This window comes from Mirounga angustirostris, unplaced genomic scaffold (assembly GCF_029215605.1).
Source record: "Mirounga angustirostris isolate CCGP_5_RB_7025 unplaced genomic scaffold, mMirAng1.0.hap1 SCAF_12, whole genome shotgun sequence".
Lineage (NCBI taxonomy): Eukaryota > Metazoa > Chordata > Mammalia > Carnivora > Phocidae > Mirounga > Mirounga angustirostris.
Genome location: NW_026991720.1, coordinates 18,834,144 through 18,854,151, shown reverse-complemented (window position 1 = coordinate 18,854,151; position 20,008 = coordinate 18,834,144). Strand labels below are relative to the sequence as shown.

General features: G+C 43.2%; 1 protein-coding gene across 2 annotated transcripts in view; it reads left to right on the top strand.

Annotated features, from left to right (window-relative positions):
- EXOC4 (exocyst complex component 4) overlaps positions 1 to 17,670 on the top strand; it is a 738,469-nt gene extending 720,799 nt beyond the window's left edge. For both annotated transcript variants that reach the window (XM_045864245.3, XM_064574933.1), the window contains one exon: positions 16,147 to 17,670. In XM_045864245.3, coding sequence (XP_045720201.3) covers positions 16,147 to 16,384 — 238 coding nt within the window. In that variant the 3' untranslated portion in view covers positions 16,385 to 17,670. The remainder of the gene's footprint in view (positions 1 to 16,146) is intronic.
- The last annotated feature ends 2,338 nt before the right edge of the window (positions 17,671 to 20,008 follow it).

The window sequence follows — 20,008 nt, the reverse complement described above, 5'->3', positions numbered from 1 at the left end:
CCACCCGTGGCAGCCACTAATCTCTTTTCTGTCTCTGTGGCTTTGCCTCTTCTGGATATACCATTTAAACGGAATCATGTAACATGTGGTCTTTTGTGACTAGCTTCTTTTACCCCCGTAATGTTTTTGAAGTTCATAAAATCAGCATTTGTCGTAATGTTAGGACTCGAGGTTGAGTTGAAAAGTCTCCAGGTACCCACCCCAACTCCTGGCCTATCGCCTGCTCTCATTTTCTTTTCTGTTTTTTAGGTGGGTGGGGGAGGAAGGTAATATGCTCTTATTGAGATATAACCTACATACAGTAAACTACAGGACTTAATTATAGAGCGTGGCTACAACCATGTGACCATCACCCACCTAAAAATGCAGACTGTTAGAATCAGCCTAGAGGCCTCCTTGTGCGCCCCGTTCCTAGTCATTACCCCCACCCCCAGGTACTTGCTGATTGTGTTTAATGTTAGTCTTCTGAGTGGCTGTCCCTGCGCACCCACATGGAACATGTGGTCTCTCACAGGCTATGCCATATTCGGATTTCAGAACAGACGTTTTCCTGCTGCCACCGGGCCTCGGTCACTGCATTCATGACTGTTGGTTCCCGTGGGAAATAAAGCAACACTAAACCTCCCAGGAGCCCCGAGCTGTGCACTCTGTGTCCTCCTCGTTCTTCTGGACCCAGTGACCCTCCCCCCCCCAACCTTGTGAGCCTCCTCCTTGCCCGGGGCTCCAGCTTTCCTTCCAAACACCAAGGCTCCCTCCACACTGGCCGGGGCAGGGGGGAGGGGGGAGCCGCACCCTCCATCAGGTACAGTCTGAGGCAAACACTGAGCTCCAAAGTGAAGTCTTTTGAGGGGAAACCCCAATTTGTGACAGAGGCAGCCCCCTGTCCCTGCCACTTAGCCTGGCCCACTGTGGTGGTTTGGCAGCTGGTTTTTACCCTGATCAGCAGGGTATTCCTCTCGTGCGTGCAATTCTGTGTATTCGCTTCTCTGCCGAAATAAAAAATCTTTTATTCGGGAAATTAAGTTTTTATTTTAAATTCGCTTTATGGTCTTTGAAAAACTTTCATTTTTGTGTGGTCCAGAGCTATAGGTTAGCATTAGCATTTAAATAGAGGTATTAACCGCGCTCAAAGACCTTCCTCTTATAAGGTGCCCTTTCTGGGAAGTTTTTCAAATCTGATACTTTTTTCTTCCTACAAAAAGAATGCAAATGCTATATATATTTTCCCCATCAAACACCCTTTTCTTTATTTATAGACTTAGGAGAACGGCATTGTTGAACAGTCTCAATTTAGTCTTTTTATATGGAAAAGGCCAGTTTAAAAAAATTGCTATTCTGTCCCTCCATGCCGGATTTTCTCTGCAGACTCTCAGAACGAATTTCCCCGGGGTTAATTATATCCTGTTATACCTCATATCCCTCCAGACACCCTCCCCAGATTCAAATCCCGATTGTAAACGAAGAATCTGGGGTAAATTCTTGCCCTGCAATAGGACGCTCTCAGTTACCAGTGTTCCCGGAATCCCCATGGAGAATCCCACGGACCAGGCTTGGAATCCACTGTCAGTCCATGAAGATTTGTGACCTTTTTCTCAGATTCTCGCTTTATCTGCCAGGCTAAGGTTATCAAGCCTGTTGTGTGTGGTTGTCAAGAGATTAAATAAGTTGATGGTCGTACTCCTAATTTAGAATTTTATGTATAATTATATACATCTTAGTCCTATTAGAGACTACCTGATGCATAATTGATGCTTAAATGTTTGTTGAGCAAATAAACAAAGAATGGTTTTGAAAGGCACGATATCAGCACTGAGGAAGCTGAAGAGAGTCGTAAGACATCGGCTTTGGCATCAGGAAGCCTGCATTCTGGGAGAAGATAACAAATATATATTATGGTACATCCAAACAATTGAATCCTCTGCAGCCATTAAGAAGAATGAGGCAGGTCCATATGTACTGAAGTAGAACCATCTCCAAGATATATAGTTAAGTGGGAAAAGCCAAGTGCAGAAGAGCATGTAAACACCATTTCTCTTTAAATATGCGTGCGCGTGCATGCTCAGACACACTCATGCGCATGCACACACACACACAAAACTACGCTGGGATAGGTATAAAATGTATTTGGAAGGGTACCCAGAAAACTAGTAACAGTGATGGGCTCTAGGAAAGGAAACAGGGTGGCTAGCTAGGAGACAGGAGTGGAAAAAAAAGGCTTAGCACTATATGCTTTTTTGTACCTTTTATTTTGCTTATTTAACAAACACTTGTATATTAGGTGCCAGGCACTGTTTTAAGCACTTTTCAGGTATTAGCTCAATAAATCCTCCTAACACTCTATGTGGTAGGTACTATTGTAGCCTCCTGTTAGACCCTAGTAACTTTTTTTATTTTATCACTAATAACCTCTTTCAAAAGCAGATACTGCTCAGAGAGTCATATGTTAAATGGGGGACCCATGCAGTAACAGAGAAGAAAGAAGTTGTTCAGAGGAGAGCTTCATAGAGGAAAGAGACTTCATCAGTCTTGAGGTTTATTTAGGCTTTGATACATAAGTCCAGTGCCAGAAAGGACGAAGTATGTTCTAGGGACATTGACTAGCTCAGTTTGGCTTAAAGAGAAGGTTGATGCAGGGGGACAATGGAAGAAAGGGTGGAATGGGGGCCACCTTGGATGTCAGTGTTAGAAGTTTGGGGACTTGATGCTGTTGACACCAGTGACCACACAAGTATTTTTGTTTTGGGTTTGTTTGTTTCATACAGAATAGTAATCTGATCTGGTTGGAACCAGAGAAGATGAGTCTGGGCGAGTGAGTGAGCATGAGAGACTCCAGTAGGCGATAGTTGTCATAACCTACTGAGAAGAGACTCCAATCTGCGGTAATGAGACTGGAGATAAGCAAGGAGCATAAAAGTTGTTACACCTGGTGACAGTCAGACAAGAGTCAAAACTGACATTGCTATTTTGAGGTTTTGCAAACTTTGGAAGTTAGGCACCTGATAAGGGCATCTAGTAGAAATGTCTGGAAACCCGTGAAAATGAAGCTTTGATCTGTTGAGAGACCAGATCTTGAGGAAGAACATCTCATGCACAGTTAAGACTTTTGGAAGCAGAGAGAGGAGAAGGGCCAAGGCCTGTCTGTGAGGAATGCCTGCAGCGAACAGACAGAAGAGGAGCCAAGAAAGAAATGGAAGAATCTGAGGGTGCTGGAGGAGGACCTAGTAACGTGGCGTAAAGAGAGTTGAGTTCAGAATGGAAAACCGTCAAGGGGAAGAGGACTAAGTAAAAGCCATTGTGTTTATCTACTATGATGTCATTGGTGACTTTTTTAAATGTAATTTCAGATAAAATGGAGGCTTTAGGAGAGACAGTGAATACAAATGATTTGTTCAAGAAATTTCATAATGAAAAGGAGAAAAGAAATAAGATGAGAGATAGAGTAGACAGAGGATTGCATGAAGGTCTTGGGGTTTGTTGTTTGCATTTGGGTTTTTTTTGTTTTCAAAAGAGGAGAAACTATAAGGATGTTTGAAGGCAGACATGAAAGAACCAGGGAAGGGGGTAGATACTAGATACAAGAGTTCAAAACAAAACAAAACCGTAGCAGGGTCCTAACAGCGTCGGGATCAAAGGCAGACGGCTAATCTTAGAAAAAGGAAAGAAAAGAAATCCCTCTGCTGAGGGACAAGGAAAGGATTAGTAAGAAACCATTTCAGTGAGGAGAATATGATACCTCGTACGATCCCGAATATCCAAAGACATACCATATACAGGGCCGGTACAGAGTCCATAGTAAGTATTCAATAAAAGTTAGCTGTTATTGCTACCGTTTTTACATGGCAGGTGTCCTACCATGTCATTTGATTTAATCCTCAAACTTAACTTGTGATGTTACATTACCTACCCCACGTATAAATGAAGAAACTGAAGTTTGGACAAACTAAGAAGTGTCCAAGGTCATACGCATCAGATAAAAGTTGTGGGATTCGTGTCTAATTCTACCAGAGAATGAAAGAAAAGATGGAAGATTGCACATCATGAGCCAGAAATCGGTCTCTTCCCTCTGTCCTCCCCTTCTTTATTTGCCACCAGTTGGCCCACACCGAGGTGCTTCATATCTCCCTCCTAGAGCTGGGTCAGAAGACCCCTCTGCCTTTTACATGGAATAGCTATTTTATTCATAGTTCCTCCCCACTCAGTGTCAAAGAATCACAGACTGCTTTTTACTTTGTCCTCTGTCACTTAATGAGAGGGACTGACTGTTGGCTCTCTCAGTCATTTATTCCTTTTCATGATTCCACACCCACTAGATGTCTTATTCTCGGGCCAGGGGGTAATAAGGAGTGAGACAGAAGCCAACCCTATCACAGCCCCTGTGTTCTGGGAGGGGGCGGCAGACATTTATGTAGTAAATACTTACACAACACTAAACACCGTCCCAGCCACTCTTCTTCGTCATTTGATCCTTGTAACAACCCTGTATTACCATTTCCTTGCTCAGATGAATAAAAGAAGTCACCGAGAGATTAGTAAATTGCCCAAGAGCATAGAAATAGTAAGAGACGGAACTAGGATTCAAATCTAGGTCACTGGCTCCTGGATCCGTGATCTTAACCACTCTAAGACGCTGTGTCTCTATATGTACATACATTTTTAAAATACGTATAACATAAAAATACAACTGTTCCCAGAAGACATTTTTAATATACATTTATGTTTCGATGAAGATCGATGCTAAACAGAAGTGAAGCTCAGTTCAGTTCAGAAGGACAAAGCTTGGTAAGTGGGGCAGGTATCCTTTTCGAGAAGGTGGTCAGGGAAAACCTCGCTCATTCATAAGCTGACACTGGAACAAACATTGGACTGAATTTCTTTTAATCCTCTAATTTCCTCCAACCTTTTGTCCCTTAAATCCCATTTGATGCTCTTTTCTGATTTTCTTTCAGTTGGCTTAGGGTATAAAGCAATACAGAACTATGAAGCACAACAAAGGGGGGTTATCATCACCTCCTTGACCTATAACTGGTACTTTTTTTTTTTTTTTTTACAGGTAGTAAGAAAATTCTCTGGTTCCATGTCCTTACACCGCCCCCCCCCACACACACACCCTCACGAACCATTTTTACCAGTGCTGTTCTAAGGTTTCTCCCCACTATAAAATATAGAAGGGTACAATTTCTTCTAGAGAAGTTCTCTTGGGTTTTTCCAACATATATCTCATTTCATTGTTTTCTGCCCCTAACTCTGAGTTCTCTGGAGTCCTTTACATTCTTTCTCTTTCTTTGTTGCTGTTCACAGCCCTTCCCCATTTAGTAACATTTGCCCTTTGCGGCACCTGTATGTGCTCGCACGTTAATTAAGGTATTAAGTGAGATCAGTTATAAGCCAGTGTTCTCAGCATTCACTCGATGCTTTCTCTCTGAATTTGTTGATTTGCCTTTATCATTACCCTTTGTTTGTTCTTCAGTCTGTGTCCTATCACAGGTAGCCATTCAAAATAAATTCACTTTGCTAGTTATATTTTTTTTAGAGGCACTGTATAAAATGGTTCACTGACATCCACGTATATATCAGCCACAGTGGTCTTTTCATCCACCACATTCACATTGCTACCCAAAGCTATCCATCACATTTGTCAGAATATTGGGGTTTTTAATTAAACCCTGCTGGATATGTACATATTTCCATTAGCTCTTTCTGATTTAGTCTATCATTTTTCTAATTGACATCGGTTCTTAGTCACATGTCCTTGAATCTCAGGTGGCCCATTTTGTAGCTTTGGTTTATTTAGGTTTTCTCGCTTCTGTAAATAACCTGAGGATTTAGTAAATAACACCCTGGAGTATTTGCCATTGGGACCTGCTGATTTGCATATGCTCACACTTTTCAAATAATCTGCTGGGTTTTTTTGTTCTTCTGCCAAACCCATTTTTCTTTCTGGCCCTTCAGTCCTAAAAGATACTCTTTTTTTTTTGGTCTCAGCAAAGTAGAGAAATCCCCTATAACAATATTGAGAAGTGTCCTGGGGTCCCTAACTAAGGCCAAAAATCATTAGTAAGGGTTTGAGTAACTTAGCCAACTGATGGCTGAATTAACAGTTCTTGCATCTAGGCTCCCCAGCAGTGATGATGGCTTGCAGTGAACTATCCATTCAGCTCTACCCAGACCTTGTCTAAACACACTTGTGAGGTAGCTGGCTAGGGGCAGAGTCAATGGCTAAAGAACAAAACTAACTGGCAGCTACTGGAATATTCTAATGGCAAGTTCTTCCATCGAAGCCAGGTAGTCCATGCCTATCCTCACTGACCTTTCTCCCCAAACACTTACAGGTAGAGGAGGATCTCCATATTATAAATATGGAAACCCAACACCAGTTACCCCTTCACTTCTCCATCCCATCACTAACTGGTAGTCACTGGAGCAGAATCCTGTCCTTGGTTTCTGTTCCTTGTCTGGCGCCCTCCAACTCTTTTCTTCTTTACCACATACCAAGAGAGAGGAGCAGAATGGGCAGGCTGGCTGGCAAGCCCAGATTTATTTTACTGTAAAGTATTTACCTAGTGTCCTAGATACCTTTGATCTGGGTCTGGGTTGTATTTTTTAAAGTGTAGATAAAAGAAGCTTCTTGAAGCCAAGGACTATACCTCTGTAATTTTCTCTGTTATATAGTAGTCCCCCCTTATGTGCAAGGAATGACTTCCATGACCCCGCCACAGATGCCTAAAACCACGGATAGCGCTCAACCCTATGTATACTATCTTTTTCCTATACATAGTACCATTGGCAAAGTTTAATTTGTAAATTAGGCACAGTAAGAGATCAACAACAGTAACTAATAGTAAATAGAACAATTATAACAATCCACTGTAAGAAAAGTTATGTGGTCTCTCTCAGAATATCTTGTATTCATCCTTCTTGTGATGGTGGGAGATGATGAAATGCCTATGGGATGAGATGAAGTGAGGTGAATGACGTAGGCATGTGATGTAGCATGAGGCTGCTATTAGTGATACGTCAAGAGGAGAGTCATATGAACCATGGCTGTGGACCATGGTTGACCGCGGATAACTGAAACCGCAGATAACAAGACTGTGGATAAGGGGGCATTACTGTATTAACTTTTAAGATGTTATTAGAGCTTCCTAAGTACTAGTGATAATAATACCAGATTTTCCTTTGAAGAAATCCTTTGCATTATTTATTGAAAAGTTGATAACTGCTTAAAACTGAAAAAGCCATAGGGCCTCTGAATTATTTTTGTTCTGCATATGTCAGCAACCGTTTCCCAGATGGCTAATCTGGGAAGTATAGATAATATACAGTATAAGGGCCTTGTGCTATGTATGTGGTTTTTAAAGCTATATATGTAGCTTTGAGACCACCAAAGTACATAATACTATCTCCTTTTATCAACCTGTGATCTTCGATAAATTATTTTTTTTAATTGAAAAAACTCTCTAAAGTGATATTCAGCACAGTATAACTCTCCTTAACCTGGATTCACCTTTTGATAATCAAAAGAACATTTACAGGAGTATGAGACAAACACAGTTATGAAAGTAAAATGACGGACCTAAATAAAAATCACAGAACAAGAGGGTAATTCTATTCACTCTTTCATATTTCATTATTTGATAACATCAGAAGATGAATCCATCAGAATTGCTTTGGCAAGGCAAACAGAAATGTGCCTGATCAATATTTATTAAAACCTTCAAAATGGGAGAAGGAGTTGAGCAGACTTCTTAATGGACTGAATAATTATTCATACAAATGGGGTTTGACCGACGGCAGTGCCAGACCAAAGAGACACAGTTTTAATTGTACTGAATTTAAAATGCAGATCTTCCTTTAGCCCTGCTGTAGAAAACTTAATTTAAAAAATTATCTGATGGAGCAGAGAGTGACATATGAATCCTTAAGTTGTCGAGGAGGAAATTTCAGCCGCAGATACTATAAATTTAGAAGGTGTTGCGAAGGTGGGGAGCAAAATTTCTAGCTGAGGGAACCAGAAGAAATTTTCTTCCCATTTCAGGGACTATCGGTGAGCTTGGGAGAGGGTCATCATCTCAAAAGTGGTGGACCTCCAAGGAATTGCTTTGTTTTGAGTGGTTGTGTTCTCCGAAGAGAAACAAAGCAAGGCTCTGGAGGCTGCTATCACAAATATCAGGGTAACGTTCCCGAGAAGGATGAACACAGCCAACGTTAGCTTTTAACATCTCCTCAGGAGAGACACTTGCCATTACTGCTGAAGCATGCTGGTTATCAGAACTCAGCCAGCAGGTAACTGCAGTTTAAGCACAGTGCTGTCCATGAAGGCAGTGTGTGTATGCCACTTTCTATGAAGAAGATGTAGGTAGGTGCCCCTTCAAGCCTTAGCACAGCAGATTCTCAGACTCTGACTTCCTCTTGAATGATTTTCTACTGCCACCAGCTGAGGAATTTCTACGCTGTCTTTTCTAAAGACCACACTTCTCTTCTGGAATCCCCTGATCCGAACAAATATCTGCACCCAGTCTGTTGTCAGGAATGTTAAAAACCATCCCTATAGAACATAAATCTAATTCTGCCCCCACCTCTCTGAAAATTATTTCGCTTTTCTCTACCTGAGTTTTCTCATTCCCGAAATGGAAATAACTTCCCCGATTTCAAATTAGAATTTTCAATCATGTCTGTAATAAACTCTAAGCTCTTTGAAGGGGAAGACAAATGAGAGCAATTATATTATATTTTTTAATAAACTAATTTATTCTTCTGACACACAGGATTACCATCCATTTTATTATTGGTCTGGAAAGTACACATCTGAGCTAAGTTTACACTTGTTCAGAATGTTTCCAAATCAATCAGGGCAGCGTCTCACCTACTACGGTTCAGGGAAAATCAGCATCAGCTAATTCTGATGGAAGCCTGTGGTTTTTAAAGGAGCAAGCGGAGGACGCTATAAAGGTTTTAAAATCCAAAAATGCTTAAATAGCATCTGCTCTGACCTCTTTGTTTTCCATATGGGAAGCAGAAGTCCAGAGAGCCGACAGCCTTTGCCCAGGGTCACACAACCAGTTAGCGGGGAGTGAAAGACTTAACCAGAATCTGAGCTCAGTTGATCTCTTGAGTATTTACTTCTCTCTAAGTCGTTCTGCTATAACTACCTCTTAATTATTTATGGGATGATTATCTAGTTTATGGATTATTCAGTTCCTTTCTTTTTCTCCATTTCCCTGCTTATTACCATGGACGCCATTGAGTGAAGAGAGAAAGACAAGAGTTGAACGTTTTATCCAACAATTTAGTGACCCATCTACTACTGGGTTTTTGATTAAAGTTCTCAAAATGCTGCAGCTGTCGGCTAAAAAGAATGGGGGGGGCTACTGTCAATACTAAGTTATATTCAGGTAAAATTTTCCTCCTTCAAAATTTAAATTTGAGAAGTCTACTTCAGAGCCCAATTCTCTTGTTGACATTATTACTTTCATTATCTCAGGAAGGACTAGATGAGAAAGCCTTTACAGTGACTTTGCTTAATTATCCCTCTTCCTCAAGGAAGTAATCAGTCAGAAGGGCAGCCAGCTTTTGGAAATAAAGGTCGCTTTGTCTGTTACCCGCTTGGAAAGGGGCAAAAAGCGAGAAATAGGTGACAAAATGAAAAAGCCAAAACTCATTTCTGTAACTTTTGAATGCTGACTGGACAGCATGACTTCATTATTTGTTTCAGAGTGCTGAATTCCCAGATCAAATCCAGTGCTGTTCAAATATAACTACAAAGTGTGTAAATGAATTTTGAATTGCCGAAATACTGGCTTGTTCCATTACAGTGGAAGGCAGAGAGTTGAGTTCGTATGTGGATTTTATTTTGTCCCTGTTGCCTGAATCAGGACTAAAATTTGCTATACAACTTTTCTTTGCAGTTAGTACTTTTGCTTTTTACAGCTTCCATTCTGTCCATATTATAGTGGCTTTGGAGTAAGTACAGGTTCACAGTCCTTGATGTTGAGGCCTTAGACAGATAGCCCAGTTTGCTCATCTGTGCAGTGTGGATGATTGCAGAGCTACGTCAAAGGGTTGAATATGGCAGTGCACCTAAAATTTAGACATTATTATTAATAGTACCTCAATCAAGACAGGTTCTCACACCCAGCATGAGACATAACTAGGTAGCCATGGAAAATACAGTTTTCCTTCAGGGATTTAGGACTCTGGACCCCACTCTGTAAAGGGAGGCAGATGGCAAAGCTTTCCCCAGGGACTGTGGACAGCCCCCAGTTAGCACCTTCTTTCCATCCCCACCCCCTAGACTCTCGGGACTGCCTGCAGGTCCAAAATTGACAGTTGCTGTGTGGGAATAGCTGGTTTTATCGGGGCTTGCTTTCCTCAATTTACAAAGAAGAGAGCTGAAACTGTTTGCAATAGCTTTCAGAGATGCAGTGATAACTTTTACGATGAGTATGGCAGAGTGGGAGGTAGAACCAGGGATGAGAGACTAGAATGGTCCTTGCTTCTTGTTTATGGAAATTTCTGAAGAGCCCTTAAATAAGAAGAGCACTTATACTCAAAATATACAAAGGTATCAACAATTTGTTTATATGTACATACAGACTTACGTACATTAAAAAACAGTAAGTAGGTGGGCGCCTGGGTGGCTCAGTCGGTTAAACGACTGCCTTCGGCTCAGGTCGTGATCCTGGAGTCCCGGGATCGAGTCCCGCATCGGGCTCCCTGTTCGGCAGGGAGTCTGCTTCTCCCTCTGACCCTCCCCCCTCTCATGCTCGCTCTATCTCATTCTCTCTCTCAAATAAATAAATAAAATCTTTAAAAAAAAAAAAAACAGTAAGTAGGTGAAAAATGGTTTAACTTCATGTATGTTAAAAGAATATGAGGAGGTAGGTGCAGTCCTGTGTTGTTGGTAGGAAGACAAATGGAAGCAACTTTTTTAGGAAGCAGTTTGGCAGCACTGCCCAAGTCCTAAATACTATACTTATCTTTGACTAAATCTGCTTTGGAATCTATCCTCAGGAAAGAAAGTGTTTAAAATTGGAGACAAAGGGGCTCCTGGGTGGCTCAGTCGGTTAAGCGTCTGCCTTCAGTTCAGGTCATGATCCCGGGGTCCTGGGATTGAGCCCAATGTCCGTACAGGCACCGTGCTCAGCGGGGAGCCTGCTTCTCCCTCTCCTTCTCCCGCTGCCCCTCCCCCTCACTCATGCTGTCTCTCTCTCTCTCAAAATAAATAAATGAAATCTTTTAAAATAAATAAATAAAATTGGAAACAAAAGTGTCCAATAGTCTGTCAACCCACATATTTCAACTGTAATAGAGAAATTGGTAGAACATCACATATGGAAAACAAACACTGGAAGGAAATGCAAAAATGTGGTATGTCTTTATAAAGGACTTATAGGAGTAATCTTTTTTCTTCTGCTTAATCTTTGTGTTGAGTCCATATAGTCTATATGACATGTAAATTAATTTCCCAGCCAGAGAAAGATAAAATAAACTCCATTTGAAAACTTTTAAAGAGGAGCCCTGCCCAGCTTCCCAACATGCCCTTCCTGGCCTCACTTGTGTAGATAGTTGCCAACGCCATCAATGGGGAGAAAGAGTTACAGTTCAATACCGTTAAAAAAGTAAGAAGAACAAAACACAGGGAAGAACAGCCCATTGCAAAAGGGAACGTGAAGAAGGTATGAGAACATAATTTGCACCAGAACAAAGTATGGACGCTGTCAGATTCTTGACTGGGCGCAGGAGACCAGTCTAGGTGACACCCCCACCCACCCCCACCGCTCTCCTATTGCTCCACCCACCTCCCTCTACACTCAGGCCACTGTGGGAACTGCTGCCCAAAGGTGCACAGCAAAGAGAGAGAGAAACCATGGGAAGAAGCCACCTCCACCCATCAGGGTGACCTGGAACTCTGGTCTCCAGAATAGGATCCTTAGTCCACGTCTGGCAGTTGGCTCCCGAATGTTATGGGCTTTGAAGAGACTTGCCGTATAAGTCATGAGCCAGAAAAGGCCTAAATCAAATGTGTGTTCACTGATCCCATCCGGGCAGCTAAGTGCTGTCTCCTACAAAATGTGATGCCTGGAAGCCATGGCTGCTATTGTAATGCGTGATGATAAAGATCAAGCTTTCATTTTCCTGGAGCTTCAGTGAGTGCTGGTAAATTATTTATCCCAGTTGGGTTACATGATTTCATTTCAGCGTGTCAGTGTTTATCCTGGAGGCCCATTCTAATTGTACAGTTTGGGGGCATTTTCCTATTTTCTCCTTGGGGCATCTTGTAGCACCCTTTCTCTACCTCCAATTACAACTGTTGCTGTGCTGATTTAGTGTTGTCTTTGCTACCGGGTACTATTCTGCAAGATGAATGAATTTCGTTCCATCTTTAAATATTTATGTTTCTTCATGACCTAATATATCATCGTGGTTATGGGTAATTTTTTTCCCTAACTGCAGAAAATACACCATCAGTTACCTGTCGATTTTGTTTAATAACTCAGCTTTGCAGTTCTGGGACAGTGTTCATCTGAGGCTCTAGAGGGCTCTTTTAGTCTCCGAGTCCACTTCAGAGTGTCATTCTGGGATTTATAAAGGTCTTCATTGCACAGAGGATATTGAAACGTTAAGGACTTAAGTGGCTCACCCTTTATCACTTACCACACTGGAGGATCCAGGACGAGAAATCCAGGCATCTTTGTTTTGTTGTTTGCTCCCAGCATGGAACAGTGGTCTCTGTAGAAAACCATCCAGTATCCCTGGAAACAATTCATCAGATTTTTCAAAAGAAATCCAATTTCATCTGGTTAGATGGGCTCGATGTTACTTCTTAAGATAAATGATGAAAATACCAACATCATAATACAAAGAAACCCAATTCTTTTGGTTTAATCTCAGTGAAAAGCATAACCATCCACTTACTGCTTCTGTCTCTTTCCCTAATGGTTTTAGGTCCTTGGCTCAAGGAGATGGGGATGGTTCTGTAACTCTTCCCACACCAGAGAGACTCTGGGTCAGAGACCCAGGTGGTTCGGGACCTTTGGGAATCACAGTAGCTGGGGTGGGTCCTGAGGAATCTGCACTTTTCATAAGCCCCCCAAGCACTTTCTAGCTGGAGAACCACCAGCCGAGAACTGCAGCCATCATGTCCCTTCTAGCTTTGAAAGAATCATGAGCCCCCCAATTCTCTCTCATTACATTAGTTAAGTCTAGATTTGAACATGTACTCTTTTCGAGCGAGTTTTAAAAGGTCTTCTTAGGTAGTTCCCTAAATGGGCAGCTCTCTCCCTCACCTGTGCATCCGAGGGAAACCAAATTAGATGATGCAGGGGGCCCCATTTCTCAAAACAGGGGCTGGTATCAGGGAGGGAGCCAAGGTGTGCCAAGGGACACGTGAAGCCATCAGATAAATATGATGCATCTTCCTACAGCATCAGGTTTTTCTTAAAATTTGTATTTTTAAGTTACAACAGATGTATTGTGGAGTAAGGATAGTTCACATGGGTTTTATGCTGAACATGAAGCTTCAGAAAAGTTCCTGACCGTATCTGCTACTGGGCTCCCAGAAGTCTGCAGGCTGGAGGCTAATTTGCCTCTTCTATTAGAAGTACCTCTGTCAACATCAAGGTTACCTTTGACCAGTGATTTCTAAATATGTGGTTCCAGGAAGTTAAAGTGAACACTCACTTACAGAAAACTAGCCCCAAGAGGACCCTCTACACAAGGATGTTGACCCTTTTTGCTGCCTGGAGTCACTCATAAACTTGCCAATATAAGATGAGCACTCATTATTCCTGCCACTATTTAGGAAATATTTGTGAAAGCGTATTCTTTTTTTTTTTTTTTAAGAATACGTTATTTAGAAAAGGAGGTTTAGCAGAGCAGGAAAAGGAACTAGCCATGTGAAAAGACACTAATGCCCTTACTGACCATATTCCCATTGTAACAACAATTTATAAAATATTCCTGAAATTATGAGCTCCCAGAATATATTCCTTACTACAAGGATAGCTTACTTCTCACAGAGGATGTTCTTTTTATCAAGATGTTCCTGACAAACAAGAAACAAATGCAAGACCCAAGTCCAATGATCCTGGTAGGTCCGATTTATCCCTTCGTCTCTGGAGTTGCCTTGGGCCTTCTGCCTTGGTCTGCCCCTGCATTGAGGCAGAGCTGCCTTTCCTGTCAGGGAGAGAGAAGGAAGTAAACTGTGCCTGGGAAGGCTTCTCTGTTCTTTGCCTAACCAGCTGTCATAGCATCGCTTGGCCCAGAGCCTGTACTCAACTTTACCTCCTGCGTAATTTGTAGTAAACGTGCAAGTCTGAGCCTCAGTGCAGACTCCGTGAGGGATAGTGGTGGCATGATGTTGGTTTTAAGAAGGGTAAATGGCTGCCTTCTCCTTTCCTGACTCCTACCTCCCCCATCTTCTCTCTGCATTGGAGACTCACTGTAATGCCTGTTTCTCTTACGGGTACTACTCTTCTCTCCTCCACCCAGGAAAATGGCCTTGCAGCCAAATGGATCTCAAGTCTGCAACTTTCTGCGAGAATTATGGCTAATCCCCTGCCCCCCCAGACCATTCTGTGTACCACTGTCACCTTAATTTTCCAGAAGCACAACTTGGATGGTGCTTCTGTTCTCAACAGAACCTTGGGGGGTAAGGGAGTGAGGTCCTTTACTGACTTGACTAAGTCTAATGTTCTTTATTAATTTAACTAGCCTGATGTCAAACAGTCTGCCTTCTGGCTTCAACTGCCTTTTCCCACAACTTTGCTGTCCACCTACACTCCCCAGGCTAACCAGATTCCTCTTCCCAGGAGGAGTCTTTGCTTCTGCTCTTCTCTCTTCCCTTAATCTAGAATTTCCTCCCTGGGAGCCCTGCCTGACAATATTGTACCCCATATGAGGTCTTCCTTGATTCTTCACCTTCCCCTCAGCATGGTGGGATTTCTCCTTCCTCTGCTATAATTTTATAACATTTATACTTCCTTCATGTCACATGGACCATTATTCTTGTCTGTATCTGTAAAGAAGGAGAGTGAGAAACTTGGGTGCATATCCTGCCACAGCCCCTCACTTCTTTGGGATGCTAAACAAGTCCTGTAACTTGGCCATGCTTCAGTTTCCTTATCTGAAAAAAGTGACTAATAGCTCCCTAGGTGTAGTGAGGGTTAAATGACGCAGTACATGAAAATGAACTTCGTCAACAGAAGTGCAATCATTATTTCCCTACTTTTCATGATCTTTCCAATTTATCTCTGAGCTATTTGAGGAGAGAGGCCCTGTCTTGCTCATCATTATAGTAATGTAATGATAGTAACTTACGTTACTATCATTACATTCCTGTTAATTATTACTATTTCACGTAATAATAGCTAATATTTATGGAGCATGGATGTTTGTCGGGCGCCATTCCAAGTGCTTTATATGGATGAATTCTTCCAATAACCCTAAGAGGTAGGTACTATTATTATCCCACCTTATGGAGGAGAAAACCATACATTTCACAGAGCCTCCAGCGAATAAATAAATGAATGAGGGATTGAATAAGACAAAAACAGCTTTCGCAGTGCCTGCCAGATGATTATTTCTCTCCTTCTGGTTCTGCCCCTACTTCTTTTTCTTTGGATCTTCCTAGGTGAATATAACATTAGGGCAAATCTTAAGTGAACGGAGACCCTGAAAGATGTGAGTTCTCCCGGAACCTTCATTTAGACTTATTCTTTTTTTTTTTTTTTAAGATTTTATTTTATTTATTTGACAGAGAGAGAGAGAGAGAGACAGCTAGAGAGGGAACACAAGCAGGGGGAGTGGGAGAGGGAGAGGCAGGCTTCCTGCTGGTCAGGGAGCCCGATGCGGGGCTCGATCCCAGGACCCTGGGATCATGACCCGAGCCGAAGGCAGACGCTTAACGACTGAGCCACCCAGGCGCCCCTAGACTTATTCTCACGAAGAAAGCTCCACTGATCTCCAAGAGGACAGAGATCGTGTTTGTCTTGTTCTCCATTATATTCATAGGACCTAGAACAATGTCTAGTGATCGACAAATGCTTATGGAATAAGTAATCTATAAACAGCATATTCATCGCCACTGAAACCACATAAATGGCTGACAATGGAGATGGTGAACAGTGTCCCCTGTTTCTTCCTCAGGCAATATTACGAGATGTTATACAACACGGCTGACGAGCTCCTGAACCTGGTGGTGGACCAGGGCGTGAAGTACACGGAGCTAGAGTACATCCACGCCCTGACCTTGCTACACCGCAGCCAGACTGGGGTGGGAGACCAGACCACCCAGAACATGAGGCTGCAGCGGCTCAAGGAGATCATTTGCGAGCAGGCTGCCATCAAGCAAGCCACCAAGGATAAGAAAATAACGACGGTTTAATCGAGCACACTGCTGGGCGGGGGGGGGGGGGGGGGGGGGGGGGGGGGGGGGGCGCTATTTTCGTTTACTCAGTCACACTTGCTTCTTTCTCCGGTATGTTATTTGGTATATTCGAAGCAGACTTGCTTTTCTCTGCACTGATACTTTAGTGGAGAGAAGACAAGACGATACATTTTTTTCCTGTCTCTTTACTTTGGGCTTTTCATATAAACTGTAACGGGAGTTTGCAGTACAGAATGTTTTGATTTAACGTCTACTCTAATGCAGTCAGTTCCAAAGGGTTGAGTGACTAGGGTGGGATGGGAGGAAGGTTGTATCAAATTGGACTCTGAAAAAATGAATGCACAAATTACCACTCCCCAACCATCTTTAGAAAGCAGACTGCTCCCTCGGTTTCAGTCCCTTCTTAAAACACTTCATAGGGTTCTCTTACACCAAGAGCAGGTCTTTACTCTCCTGACCCTGTCAGTTTACAATACAGTGAAATAAGCATATGTGCATTGCTTTTTATCTCTGTTGCCAACATCAAATCAGTGGCTTCTCAGCTGGCTGTAACTTTCAGCAAGTTTTCCCAACCAAAACAGGACCTCTTCAGGGCTACGGGGCAAAGTCCTCTTATCCCAGCCCCTGGGCGAGTTTTGTGTGCGGGCGTTTGTACACAGAATATAGTCAGTGTATTGCCTTTTCGTCTTTACTTCTGCATCAAAACCAAGAGCCTTCCGATTAATCACAAAAATGGAAGAATGAAAGGCAGTCCACCCTCCTCTTGATCTTTTAACCTCTATTTTCCAAGAGTACATAACGGGTAGAGAACTTTTACTCTCAGTTAAACATTGTTTGGATGTGAGTGATTCTTAGATGCTTACTTGCTCTCGATGTGAGCCCCTAGGTCTTTCTCACCTTAGAAAGATGCCCTGGTCCACTCAGCTGAGTGCACGGAAGATGGGACAGCGTGACATTCGACCTCTGTGCACCCACCAGCGGAGGCCATTTCTAAAGTGTTCCCAGGTGGTTTGGGTGCTCACCTCTCCTGGCACACTGAACCCCGCCATTGCCCCCCAAGTCTCCAAGCATTCCTGCTACCCATGGTTGATATGTCACAGGAGAAAGCAAGGCACTGACTGGGACACACCTTGGAAACATGTGGAGAGGAGAGCAGAAAGGATTTTAAGCATACACGGCAGCTGGGCCTCACATTGTGATGATCCAAAATTGTATACCCGTTTGTACAGCTTTGGTCTTGGTGGGAAAAACAGAAAATTAAAAAATGTTTTGAGAAGCTGAAATGTGTGTTGTTTTTCTTGTGTTCCTTACTCAGCAAACATTCCCTGAGGGCCTAATGTGTGCTAAATGCTGCTGAGCATAGGGGCAGATACTAGACAATGAGGGAGGGCACTCGTTATCTACCTTTAAGACAGAGTATGGGCACTGGATTCTAACCAAACCCTAATGGATGTGCACTCAGAGCTGAGTTAGAAATCAGGACCGACAGTGGGAATTCAGCAGGCAGCCGAAAGATGGTCTTCCAGAGGGTTCTAGAAGGAATACTGTAAATCTGTGTGCTTCAGAGGCCTGGTTGGAAAGAAGTTGAATCCATGTAGGAGAAAACCGTGGAAACAACAACATCGTAGGAAAGTAGTCTACCCAAGAAGTGGGGGTGGGAGAAGGGAGATGAGGGAACTTCAAGCCGACCCCTTTGGTTTGGAGGCCTCCTCTTAGTGGCCGCAGCTTCCCAGCATAGCTTTGGTACCTTTTCTCCTTCCTTCCACTCTAGGTATAAAACCCTGGGTGGTTACAAGGCTACCAAAAGAGCTAGGGGTGGATTGGTGAATGCTTAAGATAGTTTTATTGGATGTGGAAAGGTTTGGCGTAGAATGCCAAGAACACTGAGAACCAGAAGGAAAATGGCAGATGGTCTGCTGCAGGGGAGCATTTAGGAAAGTAGAATCCCTGCTTTGCTACAATAATGATAGGATTGAAAAATGTCAGTTCTGCACCAAAAAAGTGATGTATGCCTCTCTGTCCAAGACATTCAAGGCACAGATTTCTTTGTAGGATGGCACATCACTCATTTTTTAACAGGTCAAGGACAGCCAGTGTCCTATTCAGTGGATGGTCAAATGGGTGCAGATGGAAGGACTCCATTCATAGAAGCCCAGCCCCTCTCCGGGACCTCATTCTTGCCTGAATGTTTTCTCAGCCTGACCATCATTAATTTATGTTTCAAATAGCTTGGGGAAAAACTGTCAAATACAGCCAAGTTGAATTGGCAACCAAACCCAATGATCTTCCTGTCAAGTCCTATCCATGGATGTCTTAGCGCTGCTGCATTCATTCGGTCAAGAAGATGTAATTCCCCGTTACAATGATAGGGGATTCATGTAGTGGCAAGCAAGAGAAGCAGTCCCTTAGGACATGGAGCTTATACTTCCAGTCTGACAAAGAGTTACCCACCTTCCACCCCGATCTTACCCTCCCCAGAGGTTTTTTGTTTTTTCAAAATTTTATTTATCTGACAGAGACACAGCGAGAGAGGGAACACAAGCATGCTTGTGGGAGTGAGAGAGGGAGAAGCAGGCCTCCTGCGGAGCATGGAGCCCAGTGTGGGGCTCGATCCCAGGACCCTGGAACCATGACCTGAGCCGAAGGCAGACGCTTAACGACTGAGCCACCCAGGCGCCCCCCCAGAGTTTTTATTTACCATTCAATCCACCAAAACCACCCTTTCATTTAGAAAGACATCTCCTGGGATTGAGGACTAACGTCTTCAGCCTGACGCTCTGCTGCTTGCTTCTGAGCTTTGCCTTTCTGGAAGCTCGGGACTATATCTCACTGTTCACTGGGCCCTCCCTGGCTAGCCAGAGCCTGAAAGTTCCCCCTTTACCATGCGTGGATGGAACAAATGGATTCCTGCCTCCTGGGTTCCATGAACAGCCTGAGGCCATTGCGTTTCAGATTCTCACGCAGGAGCACAGCTGTGGCTGCCTCCCAGCACCGGGACACAGAAATTTCACAGTAAAAAACAGAGGCTATCAGGCTTCAACAAGCCCTAGCAGGTCTCCACGCCACTGGAGGCAAAATGTGATGAGAAGCCCAGCCAAGAGGCTGTCCTTGGAGCGGGAGGTGATAGGAAAACAAGGAGTGTCCCCATCAACCAGACTGTGCTTGAAGAAGCAGAGTGTGTGTGGAAATCCACACACCTGAGAGCAATTGTCTTAATGGGGCAGGGACATAAAGCAAATTGGGCCTAATTTGGAGGGAGGGTAATGAGGTACCGAGAAGAAGAAAACAAAGAAAGACTTGGCTCAGCAAAGGTCTCAGCTCTGTCCTAATTAGGCCTGGTTGTTATAAGAAGTGCATAATTAATAAGCGTGTGACCAGATGTGAAATACAGCAGAGCCTTTTCCTGAAATGGAAGTTGTAATGAAGTGCACGCAGCTGGAAGGAGTGGTCCTAATTTGGCTGAGGCGGGCAGCCTGCCTGGCATTTTGAAGAGGTGTAGTAAGCGGCCCACCACGGGTTTACACCTGAAAACAAGTAATCCTTTTCCAACAGGGCTGGGCTGTAATGAGATATAGCTAATTATCACGAGTGCAATGAGATGCAAAAGCCACTGGAATTGAG